Source organism: Lathamus discolor, chromosome 2, assembly GCF_037157495.1.
Source record: "Lathamus discolor isolate bLatDis1 chromosome 2, bLatDis1.hap1, whole genome shotgun sequence".
Classification (NCBI taxonomy): Eukaryota; Metazoa; Chordata; class Aves; order Psittaciformes; family Psittacidae; genus Lathamus; species Lathamus discolor.
The window spans coordinates 11,462,966-11,476,097 of record NC_088885.1 but is presented as its reverse complement, the minus strand read 5'-3'; the positions used below and the strand labels follow the sequence as shown (position 1 = coordinate 11,476,097).

Below are 13,132 nucleotides of genomic sequence, written 5' to 3'. Positions count from 1 at the left end.
AAGGGTTTGCAGTGAAAAAGCAGATCGTGGAAAGCAGAAGAAATACAGTAAATGAAAATCCACAAGTATAAATGGCAAAGGATCAAAGGTGAGGGGCTGTGTAGGAGGGAGGTGCTACTGATGCTCCCAGACAGGCAGGGATGGAAAAATTCCTTTAAAACTAAGCACCTGCTGCTTATGATTCGGGCTTCAAAATTACAAACCATGTCAGTAAAAGCATTTTGCTTTGCAGTTTAAAGGGGACCTAAAGGAAAGAGCCGATGTATTAGAGGTGGAAAAAAAGAGAATGGGGAAATATTTTAACAAAACTAATCAGCACACATGTACGGTGGGATATTGCTTAGGCATGGCTGGTTTCAATCAAACTTTAACTTTTATTGCCCAGGTTTTCAGTGTCTTCTTGAGCAAAGGGAGACACTTTTTAGTTTAGTTTAGTTTTATTTCATTTTGTTTATTTAGTAAGGGGCTGGGCAACTGAGCTTTGGATGGCTTCCTAACCTTGTGCCTCATTCCTCTTCATGGGTGTGTCTGACTTCAATTTCTGTTTCTTAATCCTACTCTACTCTTTGTGGGTGAGGAGAGATGATTTCTGACTCTTTTGCCCATCGCAGAACACAACACTGAAATCCTTCTGATGGAGTAAAGGCTGGCAAATACTAGAAACCACAAGAACTTAGATCCAGAACCAGCTTATACTTAACTGCCATACGCACGCTCACATTGGCATGCCCACACAACCAGAAACCAAACTGAAGGCTTCTTCGTTTGAAATGGCTTTCTCCTGCCCCATACTGCTTTGATATTTGCAAACTGATGAGCTGAATATCACATGTCAGGGATTGGCAGCAGACAATGGAAAGCTATAAAGCTGTTCCCAGTCCTTCACACTGAGACAGAACTGATCAAATTGTCATTTATTAATCAGTGGAATAAACCAGCCTAATCTGCTGTGTGCCCTCTATCTGTTCTCACTCCCAGACTCCAGTTCAAGCACTCTGTTTCCCTTTAAAAGAATTTAAGATTAACCTGATGATTGCTTTTAAATAGGAAATAGAAAAAAAAGAATAAAGTGGCTGAAAGGAGTTATATGTGTATATAGAGTTTTACTTTCCCCTGTTCAGTGAAGGGATGCTAGCTCTTCTTGTCTACTTTGAATACCAGATGTCTCTGCACAGACAAATTGAGACGTCCTGAAAGAGAAAGATTTTCAGATGTCCTCAGCTTTTTCTGGAAACTGGGCCCCTTTAAAGATGTCTCAAGTATGACACTCAAAAACAGAGCTGTCCCAGATTGCACAGTGCTTTTCAAAACCCAGCCAGCATTTTTAGTAGCCTATGCCTCAAGGAGTCTGGGCACCTTACCCAAAAAGAGCTAAAAATGTAATTTGCAGTTCTTCAAGTAATCCAAAACAAAGTATCAAATCCCTTCCCATCTTCCTTTGCCAGGGAAAGTCCCCGTGCACTGGAACTGGCCTCATTCTGCTGCACAAGGGACAGCAGAAGTAAATGGAGGGTGGAGTGGGAGAGCTTTTGGAAGAGTGATCAGGCTGTGCATAGTGCTCAGCCCTACTTAATCACAGATGCCTTGCTTGAGAATCGAGTTCCAAATATTTCCATGGTGCTCAAACACAGTTACCTGGCTGTCTTCTGTGCTGAGGAATTTCAGCCACCACAATTTCCTTGGCTGTGCTGCTGCTGATGGCTTTTTCCGTTATTTTAATACTCACTCAGCAGATACTTACTTGGTGTGGGTCACTAACCAGGCAAGAAAGTATCGTCCGACTGTTGAATTTTCCAAATGTGAAGGTTTTTATGCCTGCGTATTATGGCCACAGAGGAACAGTCTAAAGATGTGCGGAATAAATGTGCATGGCAATATGCATACAGCACATGACAGATGCATGATTTGACATCTAACTAGATGTCTGATCTTTGCGTTTTTATAACAATACACCCCTTCTGAGACCTAATCCTTTGGCCAAAACAAGGCATTGTTGAGGAAAAATCAGTCAATGTAAAAGTCTTAAGAAGTGATTGAAAATAGTTTTGCTACAGGTGGACTGATGAAGGGTTTAATTTTTTAGTCTCTTAACAGGCTAAGATGGATGTTGTAAGATATTAATCATCCTAAATAAATCAATAAATCACCTATACTAGTATACAGATGGGTTGTGGTGAGGTTAGGGAACTAAAGCAAAGCAGTGTGATAGGCTGCTTCTGTCATGAAACATTTGCCACCCAGCTTCCTTTCTATTCTGGCTATCAACTGTTGCTGCCAAAGGAGCTGTTACAGCAGGTTTTAATACCATCAGACAGGAATGCCAGGTAGACCTGTGGAACTGACAGCTCTGGCTTTGAAAAGAGACTGGGGAAGCATGATTGGAACTGTCACAAATAACCATCTTAACATAAATTCCCATTACAAGGGAACAGAGCTGAACAGAGCTGGCCCACTCTTTAGAGGTATAAAAGCGGACATAGAAGAATGCTTTTTCTTCTGTGCAATAATCTGTGCCCGGTTCTGATTTCCACGTTTACAGAGGGGCACAGAAATAGCTAGACAAAGACTTCAAGGACAGACCACAGAAAAATGTTCCCTAGGAGGTGGAAGATGAGACTTGTGAAACTTGTAGGGTGTTTGTGAACAATGAACACAGTTTTAAGAGTTGCTTAGGAGAGTGTTTTGAAAATTCTTTCAGATTTGTGTTAAAAGAAGGCCCCAAAGTTTTGAATTTTTAGTTAATTTTACCAGTTTAGTTATTTTTACCAGCCTCCTACCCCGGAGAGTGCCGCTTTAGCAAGTGATTGATTAGAGAGAAAATTATACCCAGCCTTAGGGTATAATAAAGGATCAGGCTGTGTATGTTCTTCAGCGTGCATCGTTTTGCATCCGTGAATCAAAAGATTTGAATCAACTTCAGGTATTTGGGCTTCAGCTCATCGCCTGAAGTGTAAGGAATAGCTCATCTGCAAGGAGGAACTCATCTGCTCCCACTCTGATGATGCACAGCTGGCCAAGAGGATTACTTTGGGGGTCTCTGAAGAGCCAGAGAATCTAGCTGGAGACAGGACACAGGAAAGAACAAATTGGTGTACTGAGGAGACACAGACACTTTCTGAGTTGGCTAGCGTGTCTTATTCCAGCATGCAGGGTCATACTAACCACAAGGCACAGGACTTGTAAATAGTTTTCACCAGGCTCAGTAGGAGGGACCAGAGGAGCTTCTTGCCTTCCTTCACAGCTGGGGGCATGATTCAGCTTCCACGACCATGTGAGCGTGTTGCAACTGGGCAGTTCTCTGTCCTTACAAGAGGCTCGTTTCAGGTAGCGTTGTGATTTTTCTTGTTCCACACTAGGTTTCATACTTCTCACGAATTACTCTCCTTAAGATATAGTAATTAAGACATTTGGGTTTACAATAAAGATGTCTACCTGAAACAGTATGTGGCTTGACCTCCTGAGTATCAGAGGGGGTTCAGGTAGGCCATGTTAACCCCAGCCTTGTGTGTGGAAACAGTTTTGATTATGGGCATTTGTGAAATTCATATGATCTGTACCCAGGAATACTTAACTATGATCATATAGCCTGACCTGCCTAGCCCAACCCTTTCAGCTTCACCCATAACTTCTGCATTAGCTAACCCACATCCTGTGGCGGGATTATATATTGAGTTTTGTATTGATTAGATAGTCACTGATATGATTATGAGTTGAGACAAATCATGTTTTTAGCTTGGATTTTCAGTAGTTTAGGCTTGCCTCTATATGTTTTTCCTTTTAGAGTTTTGCAGGGCTTCTCCTAGTTACTCTTCTTTGCCATCTAGTTTTTCAGCTCCTTCCTGCATGAAGAGTTTATGTTAAGCTAGAAGTCTTAATTTCCATGCTTTGGGCTTGCACAGGCCTGAGTACATCTTCTACAGTACTGAAGGAAAGATGCCTAGAAGTTGTTCCATGAGCACTGGAACTAGATACTGTTTTCCTTCAGACTTACATCCTCTACAAACTGTATGTGTAATCCTTATGATAACTTTTGAACTTTGCTCGTGTTCTTTATGCCTTGTCTCTCCAGTGAAGGACTCTATCTGCTAGGTGACTCTTAGAGAGCGCTCTGTACTTACTGGTGAGCCATTTGTGGCCAAAAAGAATGTATAACAGCTGCGTTCTTCGGGCTTTTTTAATGTCATCAGGGCAGTAATTTGGGTGTCTGTCCTTCAGCAGTTGCCAATTTTCACAACACTGGTAAGAACTTAATTTTCCTTGGGATTTCTACACTTCTGTCAAGATTGACAGGTTTGGAAGTTACTGTGTGTGGCGGGGACAAGGCAGACAAACAGATGATTAGAAAGACAGCACAGACACGTAAACTTGTTTCCTTAGGAAACAGAGCTGCAGATTATTACCTAGGGAATTTATGGTTCTTTAAAATTGCTACCTCTGGGTATTCTTTCTAGTCATCTTCCTTCCTGTCTTTGAATCTTCTTTTAAGGTCTTTAGGGGTTTCGGGAAGGAGTGGGACCATATGAGTCTGGACAAAAAGGCCAAATTTTGAGCGTTGTGAGGCAGTACCTGTGGGAAGCAGTAGACACCACCTTACTGCAACTTTCTCACAGCTTTTTGGTGCCAAAAGTCCTCTCACAAAATTGCATTGTTTGAATGGTGTAATTATGCAGGATTACTCTCAAATATGCAACCAGAGTCACTGATAAATGATTTCCTTTACTCCAGCACTCATGCAAGATTAATTAGGTACAGTCAGTATGGTGACACTTTGAAAATGTAAAGTGTTATATGAATGCTGAGTGGTATTTGCACTGATTGTATCCAGGATGTTGGTTGATAGGAAATACATGAAATGCTGGAGGGTTTTTTTTAATGCTTTTCTATATATGCAGCTTCAGGTAAGAAAGTACTTTTATAAATGTGCTTGGTAAAAGGGGTTTAAGAATTATGTTGTGGATGCTTTGAATGCTGAAGTATGGGTTCAACAGTTGCCTGATTTTCAAACGCCCATCTATGGCTATCACACATGAACGAGATTTATGCTCTGCCTATCAATTCATTCTCCACACAATACTTCACTCTCTACATTCTCTCCTCTCGTGACGCTGAATGGTCCTCATAGCTCTCTCATGGCAGAGACCATTGGCCAAAAGAGAAAAGTTAAACAGATGGCTTATAGATATTTCTAGCATCGACACTGTTTCCTGCCCTAGTGATTTTACTGTTTACTACTCCTGTTTACTGATTTAGTTATAGCTGTGTTTGCATGGCACCTAGAAGAAGGTTTGCTTTATTTTATTACCATTTGAAAAAGTTTGTCCATCCGCTCTACTCTCAGTTACTCATTCCTACTCATCCTGCCAAAGTTTTCCACCCTCTCAGCTGTGCTGGATGCCAAGTGAACACTTTGTGTGGCTGTGCTCTGAGTGGGGGAGGAAGTGGAAGCTGCAGTGAGGAAAGGAGGAGCAAGTCTTTGAATATTATCTCCTTAATTGCTTTTTTCCAAATCTATTACGAGTTGTTCTTTAAAGGTAAATCAGCAGCTCTAATGTAATGCAGAAAGGAAGGATTTTTACCAGCAATTAAATAGATTCCTGAAAAGTCCCCCAAGCTCCCAAACTTTCAGATCTGTGGTAAGAAATAGAAAAATGTGGGAGTTCCCTAGTTAAGATGAAGCGCATCGTTTCTTCTGGAGATTTTCTTTAAGTCTCTGTGCACTACTTGTACTAATAGGACTTTTAAATGTGCTTTCTTGTCTGTGTGTTCTTTTCTACTTTATGTCCATCAAGGGGAAGAAGCCTAGTGTAAAGGCAGTATAGCCAAGCTGGGCTGTACTGTGCGCTTGGGCACCCCATCTTTGCAGCTATGAATAGCAGACTGACAGAAGTCAATCTCTTCCAAAGGGGAGAGACCAGACATACAAAATGAAGTCTCCCTGGTCTAATCCTGGTAACATATCCCTGCACACATGACTTATAATTCTCAAATATCCTTCATGGTAGCCATGAAACTCCTCTTGCTGATTTATTCTGTATTGTTTTCCTTTTCATTGCCTTAAAAGTCACTGCTTGTTTCCTGCTGATCCTCCTTTAGGCCAGTTTCATAATCAGCTGATTGCTTACTCCAAACACTTAACCTGTAGCATATATGGGATCTGGGTCCAAATGTATTGGCTCTGGGCCATCTCTGTTGACTGTTGATGATACTTCATTGAAATTGCAAAACTGTTATGTAGCAACACCATGTTATTGGAAGAGGCACAAGTGTTTCTTTTATGTGGTGGGTTGACCATGCCTGGATGCCAGGTGCCCACCAAAGCTGCTCTATCACTCCTCTGCTGGATAGGGTGAGAAAATATAACAAAAGGCTCATGGTTGGTATAAGGACAAGGAGGGAGATCATTCACAGTTGCTGTCATGGGCAAAACAGACTCGGAATTACTCCAGTGTGGGGTCTCTCCCACAGCAGACAGTCCCCCACAAAATTCTCCATCTGAGTCCTTCCCATGAGCTGCAGTTCTTTATGAACTGCTCCAGCATGGGTCCCTTCCATGGGTGCAGTTCTGCTCCAGTGTGGGGTCCTCCATGGGCTGCAGGGGCACAGCCTGCCGCACCATGATCTGCACCATTGGCTGCAGAGGAATCTCTGCTCCAGCAGCTGGAGCACCTCCTCCTCCTCCTGCACTGACCTTGGTGTCTGCAGGGCTGTTCCTCTCACACATTCTCACTCCTCTCTCCAGCTGCAGTTGCTCCAACAGTAACTCTTCCCCCTTCTTAAATACATTCTCTCAGAGGTGCTGCCGCCGTTGCTGATGGGCATTGCCTTGGCCTATGGTGGGTCTGTCTTGGATCCAGTTGACACTGGCTCTATCAGACATAGGGAAGCTTCTAGCAGCTTCTCACAGAAGCCACCCCTATAGCTCCCCTATCCCCCCCACCGCTACCAAAACCTTGGTATACAAACTCAATACAGTTGGTTTTCAGTTGATTCCTACATGCATATAAACTACACTGTGAGCTGGGGTGGAACTAATGAACAAGTGGTGTTGGGTTTCTCACTGCTCTTTCTTGTAAATGTAGGTATGTTGCAAACAATGTGTACACATACATTAGCTCAAACTTCCCATTTCTTTTCCTTGTCCCACTTGAATAATAATGAAAAATCATTACTTTTCCCTGAGCTTGGCTGTCTGTAGGCCTGATTCCCTCTGTGTAGGTTTGAGAGTTGGATGGCTTCAGTATGCTTTAACCTGTGCTGTAGAAAAAGTGTTACCCTGTGACTGCTGTACAGAGCTGCAGGACTGCTATTTGTTAGGACATAGCAAAGATTATTACCTTTATCCACATTTATATACTGTGCTTTTCACAGTTGTCATTGTGTTTGCAACTGATACAAATTTTGATTTGTTGTTGCACTGTTAACTCTTGTACATTACGTGGTGTGCACAGTATGTGTTTTAGCAATGTGCCGAAGTCAAAATGATAATAATAATAGAAGAAGATTAGAGCAGAATTTAAATGTGGTGAAAGCGCTCTTTGGATTACTGGCAATGAGAATCAAAGCAAAAAGAGAAACAGGCTCCTTTTAATTTAACAGGACGAGAGTAAATCACAGCTACCGCTCATTCCTTCATTGCTTTTTTTCACGTGACCATGTGTCCCTTTAACTACATGGCTGAATTGAGTATAGGGTCCTGCTCACAGCCAGGATGCCCAGGTGACTGCAGTCTTACCCCTTCCACCCTCTTACCTCTTCCAACCAGTAACCCTGCTTCTACCCTAGCAAAGGCCTGTTTTCATCTGCAAGGCTCCCTGTAACTCACCCACATGCAAATGCTTCTGACCTTAATTAAAGCAGTTCACCTCTTTCTGCCTCAAGGGATGGTTTCCTCATAAGGCAGTTGTGTTTAATTAGCATTTGCATAGCATTCTGCTGGTTGCTTTCCTGGAGCGTTGTTCAGTAGGAGCGTGGGATTGCTGAAGCCTGACTGGCAAGCTTTGCACCCTCCTAATTGACACAGAAGCCAAGTAGAAGTTACACAAGGAAAGAACAGAGAATCGTTAATGATGGATCATTAGCAAGTAGCTCCTTTGAATGCATGCAGATAACTTTATAACTCTATCAAAGTGAAAAGTAGCGTGATGAATTATGCATCAGACAATAAAAGCTCAAGGAAGACACTGGTTTTATAATTGCTGTGCAATTTTCTAGCATGCTCTAGTTTGTAAGATTAATTTTCTTTGGGGAGCGTGAAGCATTCTATGCCTGTTGTACACTTAATGTCAGTTTTGGGTTTCTCTCATTAGAGTTTTTATTCCGTGTCTTTTCGTATCACTGCAAAAACTCCCAAGGTTTGAGAGGCACAATTTTTATACTAGCAAAAATGTTCAGAAGCAAGTGAGAAGTATAGCTAGTAAACTAGTTCCTTTGAGGTTTGCTGATGTCTCAGTATAAAAAGTTCTTAGATACACACATCTGAAATAAGATTGCTTTATACCTGTATATTAGTATAATTTTTGATAGAAATTGCCCAATTGTTTTGTGGCTTTATTGAATTTTGAGACTAATAAATCTCTAAGGGGCATTTTTGCTCTGAAATTATCTTCAGAAGCATTTCAGTTGGCACAAATAGACCATTCCTGTGGCTTGTGCTAGTGCCAGTTCAGCCCTCAGTCAGTCCTAGGAAGAGGAATTAATACAAATATTGCCTAGTGATGTCACCTGTCTCTTTAAAATGTACTGATCTCTCACTTGAGATTTCCTCTGAAAACTGAACTGCGTTCAAAGTGAGTAGAATTAGAGGAATAACTTAATTGAAAAGTTATCCCTGATGTGAGCTGTATCTTAGCTTTGACGACTATTAGTGGGTGAAAGGGACTGTGAGAGATCATCTGATCCATCAGTAAGCCCCAGAGATGAGCCATAAAATCAGCTATGCTTGAATAATTCTTGTTGCTGAAGACCTGACTAATAAGAACTCCACAGCCTCCTTGTATGCCCTGTTTCACCGTTTTTCTATCCCTGCCATTATAAATGTTTTCTTTTATAATTTTCTAGTACTTCGCTTCAGGTTCCTTTGTTGCTATTTAAATTATTAAATTATTGTTCTTGATTGGGTTGGGTTGGGCTTTTTTAATATAAAATTTGAAGACAAAAGCTATCTTTCCCCGTCCTTTCTCTTTAAGTCCACAGTCCCACTTTGTTCACACTGCCCTGTTTTCACTGATCATTTTAGTTGGTGTACTCTATCTAGAACCTCTTCAGGTGTTCCAGATGGCTGTACAGTGGGGGCACCACACCAGGCACTGCTCCAGCTGCCACCTGCCAGCTCTAACTAGAGCAAAAAGATTATTTGATGTGTCCTGCAGGCTTCTCTCTTGTTTGTATGTGCCTGTATGGTGCTTGCCTTTTTCAGAACAGCATGATGTTCTTGACTCATCCTGACTTTGTGATCTAGAATAATCCCTAGCTACTGCTACCTTGCTATTTGTCCCCTGCCCTTTATTTGTATAATTAAATGCAGTTCCCTCCCCTTGGCATTGCTGAATTTCACCCTGCTTTGTCAGACCATTTTTCCAGTGTAGCCAAGTCATTGAAATCTGCTTCACAGTAAGTCTTAGCTTGAAGTCCTCAAAAACCTGAGCATGTATGCTCTCAGTTCCATCAGCTCTCACACTAAAAATTATGGAATCACAGACTGGTTTGGTTTGGAAGGAACCTTAAAGCTCATCCAGTTCTAATATCCCTGCCACGGGCAGGGACACCTTCCACTAGCCCAGGCTGCTCCAAGCCTCGTCCAACCTGGCCTTGAACACTGCCAGGGATGGGGCAGCCACAGCTTCTCTGGGCACCCTGTGCCAGTGCCTCAGCACCCTCACAGGGAAGAACTTCTTCTAATGTCTAATCTAAACCTCCTCTCTGTCAGTTTAAAGCCATGCCCCCTTGTCCTGTCACTATAGGCCCTTGTAAGAAGTCCCTCTCGAGATTTCTTGTCAGCCCCTTTAGGTACCGGGAGCTGTTCTATGGTCTCCCTAGAGCCTTCTCCAGGCTGAACAAGCCAAACTCAGCCTGTCTCCAGAGCAGAGCAGCTCCATCCCTTGGAGCATCTTTGTGGCCTCCTCTGGGCTCGTTCAAGCAGGTCCACATCCCTCTTGTGTTGTTGTCCCCAGAGCTGGATGCAGGACTGCGGGGGGAGGCGGAGGGGGGCGGGGGGAGTGGGGAAGGAGGTTCTTACAAGAGTGGAGTAGAGGGGGATTCTCATCTCCCTTGATCTGCTGGCCACGCTCCTTTTGATGTAGCCCAGCACACGGGTGGTTTCTGGGCTGTGAGCACAGGCTGCAGTCTCATGTTGAGCATCTCATCAACCAACACCCCCAAGTCCTTCTCAGGGCTGCTCTCAGTCCAGTCTCCAAGCAGCCTGTATTTGTGCTTGGGGTTGCCCCAACCCAGGTACAGGACTTTGTGCTTGGCTTGGTTAAACTTCATGAGGTTGGCATTAGCCCACCTCTCAAGTGGGTCAAGGTCCTTCTGGATGGCATCCCTTCCCTCCAGCATGTGAACTGCACCACACAGCTCAGTGTTGTCCGCAAACTTGCTGAGGGCGTACTCAGTCCTGCTGTACATGTTGCCAGCAAAGATGTTAAACAGCATCAGTGCCAATACCAATCCCTGAGGAACACCACTCGTCACTGGTCTCCACTTGGACATCGAGCCATTGACTGCAACTCTCTGAGTGTGAACAGCCAGCCAGTGCCTTTTCCACCAAGTCGTCCATCCATCACATCCATCCCTCTCCAATTTAGAGACAAGGATGTCGTGTGGGACAGTGTCAGCTGCCTTGCACAGATCCAGGTAGATGATGTTAGTTGCTCCTCCCTTATCCATCAGTGCCATGGCCCCATCATAGAAGGCCACCAAATTGATCAGGCACAGTTTGCCCTTAGTGAAGCCATGCTGGCTGTCACCAATCACCCCGTTATTGTCCAAGTGCCTTATGAATCAGAACACCCCGATACACGTAGCACTGGGAACAATAGGAAGGTTTTCTTAAAATTGGGGACATTCTAAGTTCAGCAGTTCTGTACTTAGATGAACTACTTAAAACTTGCTTCTTGTTACATTATTGTGAACTGGAATTTTTATAGTTTCTAATTCCAGAATATAACATTTCTGTGGTAAGGACTGTGATAAGACTGATGTGAAAATGACATACTTTCCTTTAAACTAACATAGACACTTCAATATAAAAATGGGCAGTAACTTTTGAAAATGATTGCCCTCCTCTGCTTCTTTTACAGGACCAGGTGTCAGATACAGTGATTTTGCTATGTCACATCCAAAACCACCTCCTCTTGTCGGACAGCATACAGTGGAGATACTGAAAGGCACACTGGGGTATGAGGATGATGCCATAGAAGAACTGCTCCGCACCGGTGCTGTGGCTCAGCATGAGGTCAGATAAGGAGCATTAGCTACATTCCTTCACACTGAGTTCACCTTACTTTGTCCTCTCTTTGCTCCCTTCAGCTCCCCTAATGGGACTCAAAGAGAAGACATAATTTAATTCCTAATTTTCTTCCATGTGTGTTTGTATGATTTTAACACTGATGTATCAAATAAACAATCTCGTACTGTCTGCGTGAAAGATTTTCTTGGGGAAGGGTAAATGTAGCTATACGGTACTCATTTTCTGTACTTCATATGGGAAATGGAGTTCTTATCATAATTACAGTAATTGCCTAAAACGTTTGTCCCCAGAAAGGCATAATGTTAGTGAAAAGAAGCAGAACCTTTAAAATCTGTATGCTAGACTTTCCACTTGCAGAAAACTGCCTTGTACAATTATTCTAGTGGAAAATCAATCATGTACAAATTGGTGGTTGATCTGATTGACTTTGGACAGAATTATCAGTCATGAAGTCTTTGTTCTTCTCTGGTTTAAATCGTGGGTAGAGTAACCACTGCAAAACTCACTTCTGTTCCCTGGTATTCCAAATTACCAGTACGCCTTTATATTACATTGCATGGCCATGACAGTCCCAGCGTGTCCCAGCAGAAATAAGCTGAAATTGGCACAGTTGTTTAGTTACGAAACAAGCCTATTCCAAGACCAGTTGAGAGACACACTATGACTGAATAGGCTTTTGTAATTTTATTCAAGGAAGGCCCAGGGTAGTGTTGGTTAAACATCAATCCACACAAAACCACATGCTGCATGTCAAACGCCAGAACCTGCTAGACTTCTCAGTCTGGTTCTATGAGTAGGTAGCAATCCCTAGTCTTTAGCTGCCATCCAAAGCATCTTCTGCTATGGAGAAAACACAGGTTAAGATCTGTGCAAAACTTCTGACTCATCCCACCCTCATGATTAAAACACAGCAAGTGTTGACAAACCTGCCTCAAATGTAGTAATACCATATCCTGCAGTAGGGTCACTCTGAAGAGTAGGGCACCATGCACTGCAAGAAGGTGGAAGATTTTGATCCGTGACAAATAGCAAGGAAAAGATTAAAGAAGAGTCATTTGTTCTGCACAAACCAGTTTGGCAGTACTTCACTCACAGAAGTCATGCCATGCTCCTCTATCGCAGCATATAACTTTACAGCTAAAGTAAACTCAGCCTATGGGAAGGGCCTAGCCTTTGTTGTGTGCACCCTGGGGGTGAGGCAAAGCCTTTCTGTTCCTAGAGCTGAATAAAACTAACTCAAATTGACACTCAACACATAACGTCCGCACTTCTTTCAAGTATCGGAAACGGGCCTGACAATGGAACTGGCTTGTCACTTTGCTTCCACTCTAACAAACAACATCCTCTGTGTTACATTTGAACTTCACAACTCTGCATTACCTTCTGGGGGAAGAAAAGAGGTTATTACATAATCAAATTGCAGTGGAACCCCACTGTGGTTGCTCATTTTTGAAGCCTAGTGTGTTTTGGTTCATTTGTTTGCTTGTTTTCTCTGTGGTTTTGTATTCTGTTTTTTCTGATCTTCTCTCTTTTTTTTTTTTTTTCCCCTTTTTTTTTCCTTTTTTTCTTCCTCTTGCACTGCATTCCTGGCACCAAACTCCATACTCCGTCCATGTGCTAAAGACATCATGCGATCCTGGAAGAGTGACTTCTAAAATAAATACA

General features: G+C 42.8%; 1 protein-coding gene across 5 annotated transcripts in view; it reads left to right on the top strand.

Annotated features, from left to right (window-relative positions):
• Window positions 1–11,635, top strand: part of SUGCT (succinyl-CoA:glutarate-CoA transferase) — a 310,973-nt gene extending 299,338 nt beyond the window's left edge. For 3 of the 5 annotated variants that reach the window (XM_065665717.1, XM_065665718.1, XM_065665722.1), the window contains one exon: window positions 11,298–11,635. In XM_065665717.1, the coding sequence (XP_065521789.1) occupies window positions 11,298–11,461 (164 nt within the window). In that variant the 3' untranslated portion in view covers window positions 11,462–11,635. The remainder of the gene's footprint in view (window positions 1–11,297) is intronic. The other 2 variants (XM_065665720.1, XM_065665719.1) reach the window with 2 other exon arrangements.
• Window positions 11,636–13,132: the final 1,497 nt, after the last annotated feature.